Source organism: Phalacrocorax aristotelis, chromosome 7, assembly GCF_949628215.1.
Source record: "Phalacrocorax aristotelis chromosome 7, bGulAri2.1, whole genome shotgun sequence".
Lineage (NCBI taxonomy): Eukaryota > Metazoa > Chordata > Aves > Suliformes > Phalacrocoracidae > Phalacrocorax > Phalacrocorax aristotelis.
Window position 1 is genome coordinate 24,421,874 of NC_134282.1, and position 22,018 is coordinate 24,443,891.

At 37.0% G+C, this 22,018-nt stretch overlaps 1 protein-coding gene across 25 annotated transcripts in view; it reads left to right on the forward strand.

Annotated features, from left to right (window-relative positions):
* PER2 (period circadian regulator 2) overlaps nt 1-21,599 on the forward strand; it is a 52,998-nt gene extending 31,399 nt beyond the window's left edge. For 16 of the 25 annotated variants that reach the window (XM_075099301.1, XM_075099303.1, XM_075099296.1 and 13 more), the window contains 14 exons: nt 2,863-2,969; nt 3,593-3,746; nt 4,168-4,276; nt 4,794-4,925; nt 6,427-6,523; nt 7,954-8,125; nt 8,208-8,335; nt 9,999-10,172; nt 10,437-10,697; nt 12,130-12,977; nt 15,393-15,579; nt 16,112-16,304; nt 17,968-18,118; nt 19,184-21,599. In XM_075099301.1, coding sequence (XP_074955402.1) covers nt 2,863-2,969; nt 3,593-3,746; nt 4,168-4,276; nt 4,794-4,925; nt 6,427-6,523; nt 7,954-8,125; nt 8,208-8,335; nt 9,999-10,172; nt 10,437-10,697; nt 12,130-12,977; nt 15,393-15,579; nt 16,112-16,304; nt 17,968-18,118; nt 19,184-19,333 — 2,863 coding nt within the window. In that variant the 3' untranslated portion in view covers nt 19,334-21,599. The remainder of the gene's footprint in view (nt 1-2,862; nt 2,970-3,592; nt 3,747-4,167; nt 4,277-4,793; nt 4,926-6,426; nt 6,524-7,953; nt 8,126-8,207; nt 8,336-9,998; nt 10,173-10,436; nt 10,698-12,129; nt 12,978-15,392; nt 15,580-16,111; nt 16,305-17,967; nt 18,119-19,183) is intronic. The other 9 variants (XM_075099294.1, XM_075099304.1, XM_075099289.1 and 6 more) reach the window with 1 other exon arrangement.
* The last annotated feature ends 419 nt before the right edge of the window (nt 21,600-22,018 follow it).

Here is a 22,018-nt window from a genome sequence, read left to right on the forward strand (position 1 = left end):
ACCCCCCTGCAGTGAGCAGGGACATCTTCAGCTAGATCAGGTTGCTCAGAGCCCCGTCCAACCTGACCGTGAACATTTCTAGGGATGGGGCCTCCACTGCCTCTCTGGGCAACCTGTGCCTCATTTCACCACCCTCATTGTAAAAAATTTCTTCCTTATATCCGGTTTAAATCTACCCTCCTTTAGCTTAAAACCATTACCTCTTGAGATATGCATATGCAGTGTATTAACCTTAAGCTCTCCAGAGTTAGGAGGAATATACAAAACATAGATTCTTGGAGAAATCAGTGTCTAATATTTAAAAATATATACAACTGAACACCTGCTGTTGAGTGAGAATTGTTCATAATATAATGCTGAAACTGTTGCCTGACTTGCATAAAATAAATTCAATTCTGTAATCAGCATGTGTTCATGGGTTGGAAAAAAAATACTTATTTGTCCAAACTCTTCAAGTGGATCTCTGCACAGAATATGTTAAGTAAAAATAAATATTTTCCTGAAATCAAATGGATCATTCCTGTATATATATATATTTATTTGTCTTTTGAAATGTATTTGATACTTGGTGTGTGTGATGGGTATAAGTAATTCTGTGTAGTTCAGTGGAGTGATCTTAGGAAACTGCTTTAAATTCATCTACTATTTAACTTGGAATAAGAATATAAAGACACTTCTTATTAAAGTTGGTTTGACACTTTAAATGTCGTTCTGTAAAACACAAACTAAACTTGCTACCTTTCCTCATCGGCCATTCTTATGCTGTATGTGCACTTGCATTCATAAAATGAGTTTATTAACTTAAGCTCTGAATTATTTTGAGTTATTCATTATGAGGCAGCATGATGATGCTGAGGTACTGCCTCTAGTAGATAGTAAATTAAGTATTCTCAAATACAGCATTATACAATCACAGAAAGGCTGGTTGGAAGAGACTGCTGGAGTTCTCCGTTCTAGCCTTCTGCTTGAAATGAAACCATTGCCCAGTTCTAGGTTAGGTCAGCTGTGACCTTGTCTCAGTAATGCCTGAAAACCGCCAAGGACAGAGATTACACAATCTGTATGGGAAACTGTTCCTGTGTTGCACCACTCACTTTGTTTAAAAAAACATTTCCTAAGGTCCAGCATAAATGCCCATAGTTCTGTTGCCTGGCACCACCCAGAAAATTTAACTTCACCTTTGTAACTCTCCTTTCTGTTAGTTCTGGGAAGCTCCTGGATCATCCCTTAGCCTCCTGTTCATCAGAACAGGTGAGCCCAGCTCAATCTCTACTCATCAGTCTTACATTCTAGATCCCTGACTCTTCCAGTGATCTTCATATCAGTATACAGATGCAGGGAGGATCTTCTTTTTTTGCATAGAAGTGACTGAATTTGCATCTTTATAACTAGGATAATAAATAACAGTTAAAAATTTGATCCCTTTTAGGGTAGGTGTTCTATCGCAGCACAAACAAATGTAGCGTTTGACAGGCTTTCATAAAGCAGGTGGCAAAGAATAGGAACAGTTGAAACAAAACCTCATGTTTTCTTCTACATCTTACAACATTATTTCATGAAGTCCTAACTGAAGTCAGAGTTGATTGGTATTTTAAACTCGTCTAGCTGCATAACTTTTCTTATGTGCTTTGAACTTGGCAGAATTTTTGAATGTCAATGTGTCGAAATGATATGATTTGCTGTAAGTCTTGTGCCAATTTCAGCTTTCTGAAGTTGTTGCTTTAGATCATCCACAAGCTTTTAAGACCCGTTATTTAACTAATTGCTTCAATAATAAGGCATTAGTTGCTATCCTCATTTTCCCCTGAATATCTCAGCCTTTTTGCCAGAAGGGCGTTTGATGTTTTGGGGAACGTATATAATTCCAGTAGGTTTTTGGAAGTGCAGTGTTGAAGGTGTTTGTCTCAATGCTTTTGAGTTCTAACACAACACAGATCCTGTGTCTGTGGTGCACTGGGGCTAAGTTCTTCATTAAAGCTATTCAATACTCAGTATCTTTCTGCTCCTGGGCCTTTGTCAGTGAATGGGACTGGGGGAAAGTATACAGCACTTTGACTTTACAAAGATGACTTGTTGGCATGTGGCAATTTCTTAAACGTTACTGAGTAGTATTGAGTTAATGCATTATTTTTTTTTTTCCAAAGCATATTTTTGGCAGTTAGCTTTCAGGGTAAGGTGCAAACTGATATTTGCGAACGTTCCCTCTTTCCCCTTAATATGAATGCTTTTAAGTGATCAATGAAAATTATTCGATCACATAAATTAGTCTTTCACATCATTAGAAGTGATCATTGATAATGTGCAGGAAGTTGGTAACAGTACTTTTTATTCTCTATTTTAATTAACAAGCTTCCTTTCATCTCGTAAGGAGCTGCACTCTTAACCTGCCTGTAAGAAAGTTTTCTTGAGTCCTAGTCAACTACCCTGTTGCAGGTTCAGCTATAGTAATCCTGTGATCCTTAGCCTTGGCTTGCAGCCCATAGATTGGGGCACTGTTTACCTTCATGAGAGTTTTACAAGATTGAACTTATTAATGCTCTTTTAAAATTGGGGTGAGTATTTATCCTGTAGAGCTAGGCAGCGTAGAGAAGACAGAACTGCTGTAGCAGACTCCTTGATTTGGTTTGATCACGTTGTTTTGTAGAGTTACAAAAAAAACCACCCAACCACCCCACAAACAAACAAGACCCCCCTTGTCCAAAGAGTACAACTGCAATTAAGTTGGCACTGCTATTTCCCTAAATTTAAACTTAAAATTATTCATTTTCTTCATAGGAAAAATAGCAAAGAAAACTTAAAATAGAAACACTTTAAAGGTGAAATACACATTTATTCCACTTGATTCTTTTTTTCTTTCTCCAGAGCAGTACCTCTGTTGGGATACCTTCCTCAGGACTTAATAGGAACACCAGTCTTGGTGCATCTTCACCCAAATGACAGACCCTTAATGCTAGCAATTCACAAAAAAAGTATGTAATCTCTTACTGTGGCAGAAATATATTTTTTTCCTAAAAGTTAATAATTACTACAAAGACCTTAGCAAGTAGGTGAAAAATTGATTGTGACTATGAATTTTTCTGCAAGTAAATACTGAATCCTTTACTCTACAACTTGATTCTTAATGCAACCAGATGAAAATGCTAAATCACTCAATTTCATTTTTTATGAGGCATATGTGTCTGCTGTAAACAAATCAACTGTAAATGAATATTTTGTACTTAAAGGACACGTTTCCTTGAGAATGCAATGATAGAAGTGGTCATACTTTAAATGGTGGTCTTTCCTATTTCATAGAGAAGAAAATAAGAGCAATTCTGGCAATGTTAATTTGTTAAACTTTGAAAATGTAAAGTTGTTTCTTCCGTCATCTTTAGTTTGTTGTGTTGTGAAGGTGATTTTCTTGATGTAGTCTAGTAAATTATGAAGATCTGCTTATTCTGCTAGACCTGCATTTCCAAAAGTATAGATGTATCTGGTATTTGTTCCTTCAAATATAATTTTCCTCCTTTGCAATTCATTGTAAAATCCTGAATCATTAAGTAGATTTGTGCAAATATTAATCTGAAACTTCTTTTTGAATCATTCATTACAGTACTTCAGTATGGAGGACAGCCTTTTGACTATTCACCAATCAGGTTTTGCACTAGAAATGGAGATTATATAACCATGGACACCAGCTGGTCCAGTTTCATCAACCCTTGGAGTCGAAAAGTTTCATTTATTATTGGAAGACACAAAGTTAGGACGTAAGCCAATAAACTACTGGGACTTTAAAATTCTTGGTTTTTTTATTTTCCCGCCCCTTAGGTTTACATAGTGATCCTTAAGAAAGGCATAAGGGATTTTTGGGGACGGGGGAGGGAGGGGGAATCACATGTAAAGATTGCTTCCTTTTTAAATTAGGGTTTTGTGATATAGTAACTGCTTTAAAAGTAAGTTCAAAGTCCATCAAATTCTGCCAATATTATCAAAAGCTGCTTCAGAAGAGGGAAGCCATGCTCAGAGTGAGTAAGGTTATGTATTTTATCAGATTCAGAGGTTGTAGATGCAATAGACTTAAGTGTCAGGTTCTGATTACTGTATATAGGTGGTCAGTTGAAGTTATGGTCCCTCTGTGGTTGAAGTACTTGCCTTTGTAATGAGCTGGGATATATTTGGTTTATGCAGGGGTCCCTTAAATGAAGACGTCTTTGCTGCTCCCAACTATACAGAGGATAGAATCCTTCATCCCAGTGTTCAGGAAATCACTGAGCAAATATATCGGCTATTATTGCAGGTACAGCGTGTGCTTTAATGTTACTGTTTTAATTTCCCACTGAAGAAAGGGCATTTGTCTGTGTGTGATGTTTTGCTTACCTGTTTACTACTGTACTGGAATTTCTAGCTACAATCCTGGAGATTACTTACACTCATGATTACCAGACAAAACTTACTGTATGTTAAAGCTCCAGTTGGTGTTTTAAGAATTTCATGCAGCTATGGAGCCCTCAAAAAAAACCAACCAACCAACCAAAAAACACACAAAGAAACCCACAAAACACACACCAAAAAACACACAAAAAAACCCACAAAACACAAAACCACGCAACTAAAATCCTTTTTTCCTTGCACTGAATTACTCGTAACAATTTCAGTTTTGTTTAAAGTTGGTGTGCTGAGATTTTTTGGGGGGGGGTGGGGGGTGGGGGTGTGTGTGGGGGGGTGTGTGTATACATACATACATATATATATGCACACACATACATATATATAAAAATATTTTTTTTACATATATATTTTGTTGTTGTTAATAGCCTGTACACAACAGTGGATCCAGCGGCTATGGAAGTCTAGGTAGCAATGGTTCACATGAGCACTTAATGAGTGTGGCATCCTCCAGTGACAGCACAGGAAATAATAATGAAGACACTCATAAGGATAAACCAGTAAGTTTGGGTTTTCTTATTCAAGTATGTGGTTTCTAACTTTTAGCATAACACTTTCAAATTAGAGATGGAAGAAAGTCTAAGGAAAAAGTAATCTTTTTTGTTTGTTTAATGTGGAAAAAACCTTTCTGTTTAGGGGAATAAACATTTCTGGTGTAGATGAAGTCTCAGGGTTCTGAAACACACTTCTAGGCATGAAAGTCTGTGTGTATAAAGAACTTACAGCCATGCAGTGTGTTAACTTATCCTAATGTCCGTTATATGTTATGTGCTGTGTTTCTGGGAAAAGCAGCTGGCTATTTGAAAGCATTTTCTTTTGGGAGGTGAAAGTCTGTAATTACTGTTTTCCCAAATGAAACTAAGATGATAAAATACAGTAATACCTGCATAACCAAGCAATAGCTTAATCTTGATCACTTTTTATGTTGCAAAAATACAATATATAATATGGAATGAAATAAATGGAATAAATTTTTTTGTTGTTGTTTAAAACTAAACTTTACTGTAGATTGGGCCATTGCTACATGTAGTTGATAGTGAGACATAATATTTTGAATTCCATTAGCCTGAACAAAACAGCAGTGTTAAATTTGTGCCTGTGCTTAACAGAACTGTTCCATAGGCAAAGTAAATCAGACGGTCAGTAATGTACTGCATCTGCTTGCAGTCAAAGGATCTGCACCTTTTAACATCTCCAGCCATTTTGTCTTTCTTATTCTTCCCAAATTTGTTGTAGCTCGCTTGAGTTATGTTTAATTCTGAAAGCCAAAATTTTCCTTTACTTAGTTATATTGATTATAGGTTAGTTCTCCCAAATCTGATTTCTGCTCCTGTGATCAGGCATGGCAGACTGCTGCTCTTGCCAAGGTGGTCACTTTCCTGGCTTTCAAAACTTAGACACTAGTGGCTAAAGCTGATGCAGTCTCTGGATTTTTTTGTTTAACAGGTAACTTATTACATTTCAGAGCTATGCAGGGAAGTAGCATTTAAGGAGGTATGGTTTTGAGGGAGAGAGATATCTATCTTGCCTTCACTATTTCCACAGACAGTGAAGACTGCTATAGTATAGTTCTATAACATCCTGTCAGTGTTTGGTTAAATTTCTAGCACAAAAACTTCTCAGTCTTAGCAGCAGTGTTTTGTTGACCAAGTGATACTGTTGGGTTTTGGGTTTGATTGGGGTCTGGGGTTTTTTGGTGTGGTTTTTTTTTAAGCCTTCTTTGTAATGTATCTTTATATTTTCCTATCCAAGTCATTCAACCATATTAAACAAAATACAGAGTAATTGTGTACAGAAAACCCATACTTGAAATTTCTTCTTTCCAATTCCCAAAATTCGGTTGCTGCACAGTAAAATTCTATACATCAGGATTTCTCCCATGATCAAACTAATTGTAAGATAGAGATTAACTAAGGTTAGATTTAGTTGACTGAGGAATCACTATGCATGATGTTTCATGTCAGAATTTTGTAATAACTCTTTTTAATGACCTGCTTTCAGGAGGTTTGTCAAGATGCCCGTAAGGTCAAAAATAAAGGACAGCATATTTTCACTGACAATAAAGCAAAACTGGAATACAAGAGAGAGCCTTTTGCAGGTAAGACATTAGAAGTTAATTAACTATTAGTCTATTGTGCTGGTGCCTTGTATAATAATGATAGTAGGAATTTTTTTAGTTTAGTTATAATCAATGCATAAAGACAGCATTTCTATCAATTAAAATTATATTGTCCTATGTGTCTCCACTGCATTCAGGAAAGTACTGTGTTCAGCTATGTCTGAATTGATAGAATGCCCTGAGTTGGAAGGGACCCACAAGGATCATCGAGTCCAACTCCTTTCCCTGCACAGGACAACCCCAAAATTCACACCATATCTCTGAAGATGTTGTCCAAGTGCTTCCTGAATATTGTCAGGCTTGGCACCATGACTGCCTCCCTGGGGAGCCTGTTCCAGTGTTCCACCACCCTCTGGGCGAAGAACCTTTTCCTAATACTCAGCCTAAACCTCCCCTGCCACATCTTCTTGCCACTCCCTTGAGTCCTATCACTCTTCACCAGAGAGAAGAGATCAGCGCCTGCCTTTCCTCCTCCCCTTGTGAGGAAGCTGCAGACTGCAATGAGGTCTCCCCTCAGTCTCCTCTTCTCTAGGCTGAACAAACCAAGTGACTTAAGCTGCTACTGTTATGGTTTCTCCTCTAAGTCCTTCACCAACTTTGTGGCCCTCCTCTGGACACTCTCTAGCAGTTTTATATCCTTAATATACTGTGGTGCCCAAAACTGCACACAGCACTTGAGGTGAGGCTGCACTAGCACGGAGTAGAGTGGGACAATCACCTCCCTCGACTGGCTGCAATACCGTGCTTGATGCATCCCAGGCCTTGGTTGGCCCTCTTGGCTGCCAGGGCACACTGTTGGCTTGTGTTCACCTTCCCATCAGCCAGAACCCTCAGGTTCCTCTATGCAGAGCTGCTCTCAAGCCTCTTGTTCCCCAAATAATGGTATAACACACAGTTATGTCCTAAAGCTGCTGTTTTGAATACCTTAACTGTAGCTCATGTTTTCATACAAGTAAACATCTTGTTTTCTGTTAGGTGGAGGAAAATGTTGTTGTCTTTCCTGTTTGTGTTGTAACCTCAGGAATTTTTAAGCTGACAAATTAAAATCTTACTAATAAGACTCAAATTCTGCATACATTAATAGGTTATTCTTCTAATAATTTATTATAACTCATAGGCACTGTACCTGTCCTCATACTCAGTGCGTTTCAACTCTAATGATATCTATCCTCTGATAGCCGTAATATCCCTTTGGATTGATATGCATCAGCCTAACTAAACTTCACACCTCCAAGAGTCTATAAGACAGGAAAATATTTAGACAATATTCATCTGTTAGCGTGCAAACCTCTTCCTTGCTTTACAGTGGTTAACTTGTGACCTGTTAAGAAATGTGGATAAATAGGAACTTTCACTGTTACTTTTAGGGGAATTGGCAAGGATTTAATGGCATAATTGCATAGTAGCAGTATCTCTTTTCACAGAAAAACAAAATGGTCCTGGTGGTCAGGTGAAAGATGTAGTGGGAAAGGATACTGCAGTAACAGCTGCTCCTAAAAATGTGACTACTGAAGAGTTGGCTTGGAAAGAACAACCTGTATATTCTTATCAACAGATTAGCTGTTTGGACAGTGTCATCAGGTAAGCAACCAGTGTGTAAATTACTCTTGACCTCTAGACTTAAGACTTGCATATCTAATATTGTTAAACCATTGTATTTTAGGTATTTGGAGAGTTGTAATGTGCCTGGTACAGCAAAAAGAAAATGTGAACCTTCATCAAGTGTTGCATCACTCAGTTCTGGAGTCCATGAACAAAAACCAGCTGATAATGCTATACAGCCCTTGGGAGGTATCTCTACATCAAAGCTCTTTCTTGATTGATTTTTGCTAGCAGCCAGTTGGATGTTACTTCTTTGCAGAATGACAAGTGTAGCTGACGCATGACCTCATAGCCTTTTCTCAGTGTCAGATGTTGTTGATTAACTTTTATCATTAAAATCTTCACTACTGTCAAAATACTGAGTAGTTGATTGAATATGTGGATTGTACGTGCAATAAGCTTATTTATACTGTACAAAGTACAGCAGGATTTTGAGCTTTAGGACTTGAATCATTATCAAATGTAAGAAGTTTGTTTCACAGTTGGGACTTGTAAGAACAACCAGCTGAAGAACCTGGCAGTTAACTGCAACGAAAATATGTATATTACACTATTTCTTCCTTGTGGACATGAAAAAGAAAAAAGAAGAGAGGGTAAAATGCAACATTGCACTGCTCTGTATTGTGTGAAGCACAAGAACCCATTTGAAACGAATGTCCAGCCATGAAAATAAGATGGGAATTACTGGGGATTATATGTGTGTGTATATATATATGTGTGTGTTTATACATACATACGTACATACATATATAGGTAGATATGTACCGAGCTATCCAAAAAGTTTGCTGCAGGCACAAACATTAACTTAATTTTTTAGGACTTAAGTATAGTGTTTGATATAGACCCTGTCTGAATGGGGAACTGAAGTGAAGAATATAACTGTTAGCTAGTATAAGAATTATAAGATTGGTGAAGAACTATACATAAATGACATACTTGCTGATTCAACCTTGTCATTATATGAGGCTGAGGGGGAATTGTCTAGTGGAGTTTCTCAAAAATTGATCTTGGGGAATAATCTTATCTATATTTCCTTTTGATGAGCTTCAAAAAGAAGTTCTAATGTAGCTTTTAAAATCAAATTGGAAGGTGTCAGTATACATAGGAAAAAAGTGTCCTGTAGAAGGAATTGAAATGCTTTGAGAACTAGAGAGGAAGAAACGGTGGATCTAGCATCATGCAATTAGGAAAACAATTTCTGCTGCTATTTGGAGTCTATGCAGTTCTAGCTGACAGGAGAAGATGTGGGTTCACTAGCTTTTTGGTGCGCTGATGACTGAGAATGATGTTGTATGACAAAGCATAATCTAGTTAGGGAAGAGGCAAACTGTAGGTCTTAAATATGTGTTATGGCAACTATTCCTACTAGAGAAGGAAAGTTTTAATGCTGGTTTATGAAGCATTGGTATGACTTCTGCTGGATTATTGTGCATAGCATTCAGGTGAGAAAATTTTAATAGGTGGATTCTCAGAGCAAAGCTGTTAAGATAACCAGCAAAGGACAGAGATTAACATACAACATATAGGGAGCTGGGTGGGACTTAGGCTGGAAGAGGCTAGAAACTTTCTTCCAAAATTATGCCGTGAAAGGAGAGTGAAGACCAGGAAAAGAGCAAAAAGTTCTTAAATGAAAAGGTTTGGTTTGGCTGTATGTGAAAGTAGAGGATTGGATTTGGTTGCTCAGAAGTAGTTCTATTCTAAAAACCACCTTGGTGGAATGCATAAAGTAAAATGTTCATTCTGTGTCTTGTCAAGCACAGTTTAGCCTCTACTGTTTTGCAACCCTAGCAGCATGTAACTTGTATTCACTCTTGTTTATGTTCAGTAAATTAAACTTTATTTCTTTTCATAGATTCTGCTGTGTTGAAGGCGTCTGGTAAATCAAACGGTCCCCCAGTGGTTGGTGCTCATTTAACATCTTTGGCTTTACCTGGCAAGCCTGAAAGTGTTGTGTCTCTCACAAGTCAGTGCAGCTACAGTAGCACCATTGTTCATGTTGGAGACAAAAAAACACAACCTGAATTAGGTATGATTTTTGCTAATAAATTTTCTCCAAAATGGTGATTGCTAGCAAGTTTAAACTTCAGACATGTGAACAGCTGTTAGCGTCTGCTTGTGACTTACATTTTCTTACAGCTAAAACGTTCCTATGGAAATGGAATAAATAGGGACAGAATTTGTATCTTAAACTTATGGCAAAATTATTACAGAGTTGTAACAGTTTAAAAATGCATATACAGAGCTTTTTTTTTCTTCACCTTGGTTTATTTCTTTCCTCCTATTTCTGTAGAAATGATAGAAGATGGTACAAGTGGAGCAGAACTCTTAGATGGCCAACTTCTTGTCCCTCCATCCAGCTCTGCACATGTAAATCAAGAAAAGGAGCCATTTAAAAAACTGGGACTTACAAAGGAAGTCCTTGCAGTGCATACGCAAAAAGAGGAGCAGAGCTTTTTGAATAAGTTTAAAGAAATCAAGAGATTTAATATTTTTCAATCCCACTGCAATTACTACTTACAAGATAAACCAAAAGGACGGCCTGGTGAACGTGGTATGTCAATAGTTTTTGTGATAAAACTTGCATTTATGTAGGAAGTAAATCCTGTAGAGAGGACACTTCCATTTTTAGCTGTATTGTGGGGCCACTGTGAATAGTGACGGTTACATGCTATTTTTAAAGTCCACAGAAAAGTTATTTCTGATAAGTCTTGCTTGAAGATTGAGAGTTGAATATAGCTTGTAATGTAATAACTGACTTTAGTAACTACTGTTTTGAATTTTATCTGTTCTCTGTACTATTGTCATGCATCTACTTTCCAGGGACAAAAAACATGCTTTAGCATGTTTGTTTTACTGTACCTATGCTTGTATTCCCTTGCTTTGCTTTTCCTTCTGTCTTTCAGTCTCTTTTTTCAGTTTTGTGGTCTTTTGCTTTACATCCAGTTTCCCCTGTTCCACTATTGTATAATCAGTGAAACAATCTGATAATTGTTTGGTTGTCTTTAAGTTAATAATGTTATCAGTGGGATGGAAATGGCATAGACTAGCCATAATAGTGAGATTGTTTTGTTTATTAGGACTAGGAACTCTGGATGGCATTTTCAGATGTGCTTGATACTTATCAGACTTTGTTCCAGTTTCAGTTCTCAGTTGACTTGCAACAGAAGTCAGGCACTGCTAAGCATTTTTTTGCAGATTCTTGTCTTTCATTTTTTATTTAAATAGTTATGCAGGTCCTTGATTTACGAAAACCTGTTCTGGAACTCTTTAATCCCCTTGCATTCTTTATATTCAATAAATGTTCAGCCTACCTAAATAAGCTTTAGACAAACTAAGTTTGAGCAGCTTTTAGTGCCAGAAGATACTTTATGCATTTCCTCATATCTGTATTCAGATAAACTCATAGCCTTCACCTAGGGAAGAGTCACTTGGTGCAGACTTCTCCTAAAATAAGGTTCTAAAGGTAGCATGCTTTTTTCCCCTCAGGAAATTATTTTATATATATATATATATATATATATGTACTTTCTCTCCTGCCTTTTTTTTTTTTTTTTTACTTTTCTCCTCACCTTTTCAGTTATGGACCTGCATGACCGTAACTCTCTAGAAATGCTTTCTGTCTTGTCCCAGACTGCTTTCATTGTAATTGCTGGAGTAATTAAAACTTTTGCCCCTTTGGGAGCCACAGTTTTGCAGCTTTGTGCTGTTTGGGTGATACACGTTGGAGCCTGAACTGATCCGCTGCTACTCTTTTTCTTCTGTGGTGTGTCAGCATAGTTTTCATTGCCTAGTTAGCTCAGCTCTTGTCTAGATGTAAAAGTGATTGTGATCGCTTCTCAGATGCTTCCATTTGGATAGGCTAACTCCAGAACTGTGGTTTTGAGCAACTTCTAAGGATGACATGGTGGAAGGGTTCCATCAGATTGCAAGTAGGATCTTTCCTGATGTGGTTTGTTGTTGGTTTGTTGGTTTTTTTTTTCCAGGCAGTCGTGGACAAAGAAATGGCACTTCTGGAATGGATCAGCCTTGGAAGAAAAGTGGAAAGAACAGGAAATCAAAACGCATTAAACCACAAGAGTCTTCAGACAGTACAGCTTCGGGAACTAAATTCCCCCATCGGTTCCCTCTTCAAGGTTTAAATACTACTGCTTGGTCACCATCAGACACTTCACAAGCGAGCTATTCAGCGATGTCTTTCCCCACTGTTATGCCTGCATATCCACTTCCTGTTTTTCCAGCAGCAGGGACTGTACCACCAGCTCCTGAGACTTCACTCTCTGGTCTTAATCAGTTGCCAGACTCTGGAAATACTTGCCCTATGCAACCATCCCAGTTCTCTGCACCCCTCATGACACCTGTAGTAGCTCTTGTACTCCCCAACTACGTCTACCCAGAGGTGAACAGTAACTTACCTCAAACGCTTTACCACAGCCAACCCAACTTCCCTGCTCATTCCACTTTCTCTTCACAGACAGTATTTCCAACGCAGCCACCATTCACTACACCCAGCCCTTTCCCACAACAGGCGTTCTTTCCAACAGAGCCATTCCATTATAATCCACCAGCAGAGAGTGAAAAGGTTCCTGTCACAGAGCCACGAAATGAGCCATCCCGTTCCTGCACTCCACAGTCAGTGGGTCCTCAAGACCAGGCTTCACCACCTCTGTTCCAGTCAAGGTGTAGTTCCCCTCTGAATCTTCTACAGTTAGAAGAAACTACAAAAACTGCTGAAAGTGGAGCTCCTGTGGGTTTACATGGAGCTTTAAGTGAGGAAGGAGCCATAGGCAAAATCATGACAACTGACAACTGTAGTAGAAAGGGATCCTTACCAGTAAGTATGCTGATGGGTTTGGGGATTATTTTTTTCAAGTCTTCACATTCTTGAACATATCTGAAGTTGTTAATATGTAGAGATGCCTAAAATGGATCTTCCCCCACCACTCCCAGTTTTCTTGTCTCTGCTACATTGTTTTCAATCCTTTCACTTGTGGGACCTGTTTTTTTAACGATAGACAGTAACTTGTCAATATAATGCCAGGAGATGGAACTCACAATTGTAATTAATAAATTCAGACTTCAGCAGACTGAATAAAGCATGAAATCCAATCATTAGAAAAGTCTTAACCTTTAAAAATTGAAACCACCCAGTTGTTGTTTGTCTAAAGTTGCACTAGGAAGCTTGGAAATACATCCTGAAAGAGTTTTATTCCACTTTTTAAAATATGAATATGGATAAGCCATTGAAAAGTACTGAAATAGATTTAAAATAATACAAGCACTATTTTTAGCAAAAAGTTTTGGGTTAATGAATTTGTGTGGAGGGGGAAAACCATCTCAAAGTGGTCTGAAAGAAGCCGATTTTAAATAAAATCGTATCTTTGTTTACAAACAAGCAAAGTAAAGGAAAAATGAATTACTTCTTTCAGATAGTAACTTTTTTTTGTTTTGCTGTTTGGTAACTTTTTTATTTCCTGGCTCATTCAAATCTGACAAATCAATTTAACAACCAACCTCATAGAAGCTTCAGGTGGAGTAATATGTCTGTAAATGTTTCTATGACAGATATATGTAGACTAATACTAGTGTTTTCTAAAGGCACTGCAGAGTATCTTTGTAAATGCAAGTCACTGATGGGATGGAGTTGCAATCTAAACCTTTTAGACTGGCTGCTTCCTCCGTCCTGTTATTCTTGTGCTGTGGTTTGTAATTGGTCTTTGCATCTAATGGTGCAAGTAGAACTTGGGTTCGCTGCTGATAAAACAAAAGCGGGTATTGGAAGGGGTGGCTTTTACCTTTAGGCATACCTGAGATCTAAACTACTGTAAGTAGTCAGCAAAACACATTGTTAGTGTTGATGCTAGCAGCTGATCAGATGACTTTGTGCAGTGAGTCATGAGCATGTATCTACATTAGAAGTTATAAAGGAGGAGGAAGGAAAAACTTGTGAAAATGCTTGTTCCCTACAGTATGGTGAACTTTCAGGTCTCCATGTTAAACTTCCCTCCCTGGTTAGTTCGCAGATAATTTATTTTATCTAATATTCTTGATATTGGTCCTTAAGGGGGATGAATGGAGGGAGAACAGAGGGAAACGGATTTTGTTATATCTATGTTTTTCTAGAGAAACTTCCAAATTTGATTGATACAGTGTAACAGCTTGTCGTATTGTGTTGTTACATGCTTGTTATCTCATGATCTTGAGAACAAATACATTTGGGTTTCATTTAAAAGAAAAAATCTCTATCATGCTAGTTGTGCAAATGCCACTTACGGAGAAATTTTCAGGGATATATGCATCCAGTGCTATACTTGGACTAATGTATTCTGTGCACTACGTAACATCCCTGAAATCTTACCTCTGTAAGGACTTCTGACGTGTTGTGGTATAACAGTGCATGTGTGACAGTCTGTAACTTCCAGTGTGCTCTGAGATGCCTCTGCTGGATTAAAAGAAGCTTGATAATAAAACTTAAAAGAACTTGCCAGCAAAATTGTTACTGTTGAATTTCCTCAAACTGTTAGTTCCTATTCTTTAGAAACCTCAAAACGTAACTTCCTCATCACTTACTGGAAAATGAGGACATTACAGGCATTTGTTCAGGAATGTGTTAAGGATAAAGCTAGTTCTTTTCATTATTATGTATTTTGTTAAGTTCTGTCAACCTTAACTTCGAATGTTTAATCTTCAAACTGACTCACAGTGAGGTTCTGCTTATGTTAGAAATCAACATGGTTAATGCTCTTTCCCTTAAAAACATAAATTACCTTGCCTAGGAAGCTTGCATTTGAGAACACCTTCTTCCTTCTCAGCATGCATTGAGAGTAGTAACAGTGATGGACTGTTGATGCAGATGTCCTTAAGGTAGATTATATTAAGAGCAGGTGCTAGTATGTCTTAGGTGGCTTGGGCAAATAATGACTTGTCCAGGGCTGTCAAAACTGAATAGCAGATGGCTTCCCTACTTCCTCACTAAACGATATATATGTATTTTTAAGAGAAAATTAATTGATATTTCAGTTTTACTTGAAGGACCACTTGTCTGCCTATCAGTCCACTTCATTATTCCTCAGCTGGTCTTCGGATTGGTTGTTATTGGTGGTTGTCTGTCTTTGTATAACTGTATAAATGTATTAGAATATCAAGTGAAATGGATTAATACTAAATGTAAATGATTAGTGATGAAAAAGCCTTGTGGTTTGGGTTTGGTTTGTAATTTTATTTTTCCCCTCTCCCCTCTTACCACTAGGCTGAATCTCCAATGGATGCTCAAAATAGCGATGCACTCTCCATGTCTAGTGTCCTGCTTGACATTTTACTTCAAGAAGATGCATGTTCAGGCACTGGTTCAGCTTCTTCAGGGAGTGGTGTATCTGCAGCTGCTGAGTCTCTGGGGTCTGGATCCAATGGCTGTGACATGTCAGGGAGCAGGACAGGTAACACTGGCAGCAAGTACTCTCTTAGCATTTTGGAAGAGTTGGAGCATGAGGTATTGCAAACACCCGTGGAACAAAAAGTGCTTTATGTAAAAATCTTTATTTTTCTTTAATCGTCATTACATAGTTTATTCTTTATTTCTTTTTTTAATTACATAACATGAAACTTTTTCTACTGTGCTTGATTTATAGTATAGAAACTTTAAGTGTGTAAAATAGGCATTAAGATATTATGTAGGTATGATAGAATAATGAAGAGAAAATGCTGTACTACTTGTTTCATTTCAGAGCTTTTAATTAAAGTAAGCTAATTATTCTGATGAAATTTAATGGAGACTTAGCTTGGGAATTTGAGTTTTAAAAATACCGATGCAGTTACTTAGGGGTGGAAGTTCCTTCTGCTTAAAAGAATGAAATAAAATCGTGGTGTATTTATACTTTCAGTTCACATTAATGTTCTCTGTTTTCAAAAGCATTCAGATAATCTATGTATTTGACAACTTATAACAAAACTTTACATTTCTTTTTAAAGGTAGTAGTGAAACTAGTCATACCAGCAAGTACTTTGGGAGTATTGATTCCTCAGAAAATCATCATAAAACCAAAATGAAGGCAGAAATGGAAGAAAGTGAGCACTTCATTAAATATGTCCTTCAGGATCCTATATGGCTTTTGATGGCAAACACAGATGACACAGTTATGATGACTTACCAGATACCTTCACGGTAATTCCTGTGTTGTAGTCCCATGTTGTGTATATGTTGGGGGGAGCAGGGTGTACAGAAGGAAAGATGCATATTAATCTCTATATCAATAGAAGTAAATTGGTTTTAATGTTTAGCTCAGCGTCAAGAAAAATTCTTCCTTTCTTTATCTTTTGTATACTACCCAAGAAGTTCTCAAAAAGTAAAAATTATTTGATTAGGTTTATCTGTACTTTTAGATCAATTACCTGAGTTGAAATTATCTGTGTATATTTTTTTTGAAGTGGTTTTGTAGTTACTGATTTGTCACCATCTGCTTAGAATCCTTGCATTATGATTAATAGATCCTGGCAAGTAGACTTAGATCTAACGATCTGTACCATGGAAAGTCTCTACTCCCTGGCTGTCGTTCTTGAGATGCTACATTCAGTGGCACACTGCTTTCTCTGCCTGTTGGTTTTTCCTGGGGTTGTTAACCTCCACATGTTCATTCTTGTCCATAAGTTCCCGTTCGAATAGGACAAGGAAGCAGAAGGTGAAATTGTAAGGCTTCTAATAAAAAAAAAAACAAACTTATTTACAAAAAAGAAAAAAATTCTCTGCTTCAATAGCAAAGAGCAGATACAGGGGGAAGGAGGGTGACAAGTCTAAGTCTACAGACTTTTTTTTAATATTGTTTATATTTCTTGGGAGCAGTGAACGGTATTTTGAAAGGAATAGGAAGTGTCAGTAAAGACAAACCTTTTGAAAGGGAAGGAAAACAAGCTTTCAAAATACAGAAGCACAGGGATGATGGTGGGGAAAAATAGAGAACACATTGCAAGAACTTCATGCTTTTCCCCTATATTTAAAAATACCTTGGCATTTCTCAGTTTTTGTAGCCTGAAGGGTTGACATCTATAGATGAGAATTCCAGTAGACTGTAAGAGTAGCAAAGCCTGCCAAAGAGAACACAGTATAAAACAGGATATTGTGATGATAAGAGTTAAGCTCACTGTCAGAGCATGATGCCTAAGAAAAGTGTAAAGCCAGCCTGGTTTTAGTTACACTGTAAGGAACAGAAATAGTACTGGGTTTCTTGGAACTTGCTTGCTATTGTCATCCTTTATAGAGGTATACCGCTTGTAAATTGTGGTGCGGGTTTTTCTTTAAGTTTTCTTAAGTGAATCAAGGTGGAACATTATGGGGAAGAGAGAACTTTGGCTGCTGAAATAGAGCAGTGTTTTCTAAATCTCCCCCTCTGTCCTACAGTTTAATCCATTCCTGATGACCTTCCTAAACATATCTTGCTGCTTCTGCTTTAGTATCTCATATGTGCATCCAGCACCTGTTTTGGGTTCTCCTCCCAGTGAAGGAGAGCTTGGAACTTACAGTAGCAGCAGCAGAGGGAAACTGCAGTTCTTGGTGGTTTCGCCAGTGGTGCTGCCTGAATAGCTCTAACAAAAATGTTCCCACTGATGGGATTTGAAGACAATGAGCCAGCAGAGATGCTTTGACATTGTCTGCAAATGCAGAAAGCTGCTGAAATAACCACGCTTAACTTTCTTCCAAAATAAGATTTGTAAACGTAACATTCCAGAACAAAAATAGTCTTCAAAAATATTAGTATTTGACTGTGTAACCTTATATAGGCATAAAGGCCAGAAACTGTTGATGCTCAGTTTCTAAATACATTTTATTTTAGAGATTTGGAAACCGTTTTAAAAGAAGATAAGCAAAAATTAAAGCAGATGCAGAAACTACAGCCAAAATTTACAGAAGAACAAAAAAGAGAGCTTATTGAAGTTCATCCATGGATTCAGCAGGGTGGACTACCAAAAACCGTTGCTAATTCTGTAAGTTTAAATGCATTAGTTATGTATAACAATGCTTGAATTATTGGCTGCCTACCTATGTTACTCTTCCATCCCCGTTGCTATGAAAGCTTGGTCAATTATGCAGAGAAAAAATCAATTCAAACTTCCATGCAGTGGTTTCTGGTGTGATTTAATTTACCATAAGTCTTATTTTCAATGAGAAAATCAAAGCAGTTGTGAATACAGTATAAGAAATTTCCTTCCTGTTTCTAAATTTCTGTGTATCTGTTTGAAATCATTTATCAACACAGCTAGAAACCTCACTACATAAAAACTTGTATTTTTTGTGCAGAAACTCATGCCCATTGCATTCTAGGAGGTACAAAATCAATGGGAGTACACTGTATTTTTTTCTGTCAGACTTCTCACTGTCATCTCTTGCCTTGATTCTACAAGTGGATTAATGACAAAACCCCACAACCCACAAAAACCAGAAACAAAAAACCCCACCCACCAACCAAAACCATGTTGTTTGTGTATCTTACTCATTCACATACAAATACTTGATTGCATTCTTTTCCCTAAGCTGTCCATCATTTGTAGCATTTTTGCATGTAAATGATCAAACTCAGAGGCTCTCTTTGCACATGAGTATTTAAAGAGTCAGTGTTAACAGAGTTTCGGTGGAATCGTAATCCTGATGCTAATGTTACTGCAATGTTAATACCATAGCTTCCAACTTGTAAGTGTACAGTTGCTCTAGTGTCTTAAGCACTGCAACTGACATGAACGTATTACTGCAGGGCTAGCGATCAAATGGAGGAAAAGGTGATTGGAAGTGCATGTAAAATGTCAGCATTATAAATGATCTATGACATAAGTGCTGCCAGTAGAGTTCTCAGGTACTTGCATTGATTTATTACATGTTATAAAAGGATTGTGTGGGGGAAGGTTGGGGAGTGGAATATATTTGGTAGTCACAACACAGAGGTAAAGGTTCCTTTGGAATCCGGAATTGCATGCAAATGGACTGTTGTTTGGAAAAGCTTTTTTGTTTTTCATTTTTCATTGACTTAGAAGTGTTTTTATAATTTTCTTTTTTAGGAATGTATTTTTTGTGAGGACAATATACAGAGCAATTTTTATACATCGTATGATGAAGAAATCCATGAAATGGACCTTAATGAAATGATTGAAGACAGCGGGGAAAACAACTTGGTTTCCTTGAGTCAAGTCAGTGAAGAACAAACATAGTCTTTGAGCCTGTTGTTTTCAAAGCTGCTTCAAAACTACAGTTATCCATAAAGATTTTAATCTTGTATCCAGCAAGATGAATCCAGTTCATAAAAACAAATGTGTTTTTCTTGCTCTAGAAGAGTCATTTGTGAATGAATCTCTTTTTAAATGGTGGCAATCTCTTCCCAGTAAGGACGTTGTTAAAGATGGTATAGCTTTTCTTTAAAAAAGGAAAGACTCATATTTTGCACTTATGCCTCAAGTATTTCTTTATGAACTATGGAAAATTTCATTGCCTGCTGTTTTTTGTAGAGTGGGTTAATGAGTACTGAAAATCCCCTTACATAAATATGGTTCTTCAAATCTCCTTTTGGTAATGATTCAGCATTATAAATTGTTCTAGCCATTTTGCGTAGTGGCTCTTCAGCATTGTTCTTAATATTTGAAGTGGTCCGGCAGAGTAGAAGAAATAACCTTCAGGCAAATCACTTCACACTTGCCCTTCTCATAGCAGCTGATCCCATCCTCTTTGTTTCCTATAGTTTTGAATGTAGGAACCTTTTTTGTCTAAGAGAAATGTTGAACTAATTTTGTAAGATGGTCTTGGGTTAAAATACTTCTGTGAATGTGTCAGAAAGTATAGATCAGTGCTGACAACTTTGTTGCCTCTTATTTAAATGAACATTGCAATACTGTGAACCGTTTGTTACCTGAAGCATCATTTCTGAGAACTTACACACAAGAAATCTTTATGCTTAAAGATTTTATAAACTAAGACTACAGAGGAGACTGCATATGCCCCAGTGACTGTTAGACAAAGCTTGGTATGACTTTAACCTTTATTTCTGATTTGTTTTGTCAAGAGGTTGGCCATCAGTTTTTTCCCATGCGGCTAAACAAACATCAAACTTGTATGTGGCAAGAGAGGATTAGAACATTTCTTGCCATTTGAGGATAGTTCTTATAAAAAAAGAAGTGATTTTGAGAATAGTGTTCACTTTCACTATATTTGAATTGCATAATCTAAAACTTAGTGCGTCTGGAATCCTTTGCTGTCAAGGATTTAATTTTAATGCCTCTGAGATTGTATTGACTTGAATATGTGTACTTATGTTCTTGTGCTGTTTATGCGTGTTGGATGTGGGAAAAGAACACAAAAGAGCCACTCTAATATATTGGTTAGCTAAAGGACATTTAGGTGCAGTATTGCTAGATGTCAGCTGTAGGTCTCGGGGTGAAAGACAGAAATTCAATTAATTTTGATACATTTGTCTTAATATATTTTTCTTGGAAAGCATTTCCTTTATTAGGACAACATTTTTATTCACGGAAATGTAAAGTTATTTTCATTCTATAAAGTATTTCTCCCTCCATACAAAGAGGATGAAGCTAGATCTGACATCACCAAAAACATGCAGAAGTGACTGGTATTTGCATAGTAGAATAAAAAATTTGTGTGAAGCAATTAATTACTAATTGGACAGTGTCATGAGGAAATTTGCATTGAAGACAGGTTCTGCAGGTAGCAGAGAATGTGAACTTGTGAAACAAGTAGAATCACAATTTAAAAAGTATCTGAAATGTAGTGTGAAGCACTACCCAGCAAGATCTGATTCCTGTCTTTAATAGTTTAGCAAGGTCAAATTTATATATGTAAATATAAACTGAATGAGAAATTTTAAGATGTTGGTGTTGAAGTCCATGTATTAAGTGTTTTAATCATAAATTGAACAGTGCAGCTATACCAACATATTAAATATATTCCATTTTTACATGTAAACACAAATAGTTTTAATTGGACCAGGGTTTGGGAAAAATAAAAGCTTGATGTAAAAGGAGTGCATCATAATTATACAAATTATTTTCAGGGACTTCTCAACCACTTTGAACTTTTTTGCTTTAGCATGCTTTTTTATTTTTTTTATTTTTAATGACCATCTTGTAACCATAACTTAGTGAAAGGAAGAGAAAAGTATATTTAGAGCATTTTGTGGATGTGCTTACTTACGGACTTAATCTTGCATCCTTAAAGTGTTTGCATTTACAGGGTGGTATTAAAATATTTTCCTGTAACTTTAAATCTACATGCCTCCATTTATAGATAAGATTCTGAAGCTGTAATTTTTCCAAACTGTTGTAAGATGATTTATTTGTGATGACACTTTGTCAACATGTCAACGATGTTTTCTGTACACTGTGCAATATATTTTGGTTTTGCCACTTGTGACTAATTTTTATGACTTTGCTTTTTAGAAAACTGGTAAATAAAACAGATATATTTTTAGTTGCCTTTTTATTCCTTGAGCCTTCTACTCCATGCAAGAAGCAAAAATATATTCAGTACTGATAGTATGTGAACTGGTATTTCAAACTGAAGAACTTGCAAGCTGTGAAGTTAGTTGTGGCTTACTGTCCTGAAGTAAAATTGTTGCCAGCTGGTCTGACCTGTAAGTTTGGTGGTCAAATGGAAGGCTGAATCTTTTGTATTTAACTAGTTGTTCTGAAAAGATGTACAAATTTACTGGTTGGAAGAGCATATTCAGATGGGTTCTCTGTGTTTGTTGTTCAAAACCACCAGAAGACACAATGTCCTTTTTGCCTTTTTTTTTAATGTCAGCTATGGATACTTCTTCTCCTGCAGCCGTCTGTGGTTTTATACTGGTAGCTTAGAGGTTGAGAATTCCAGTTATGCCTCTTGAATTT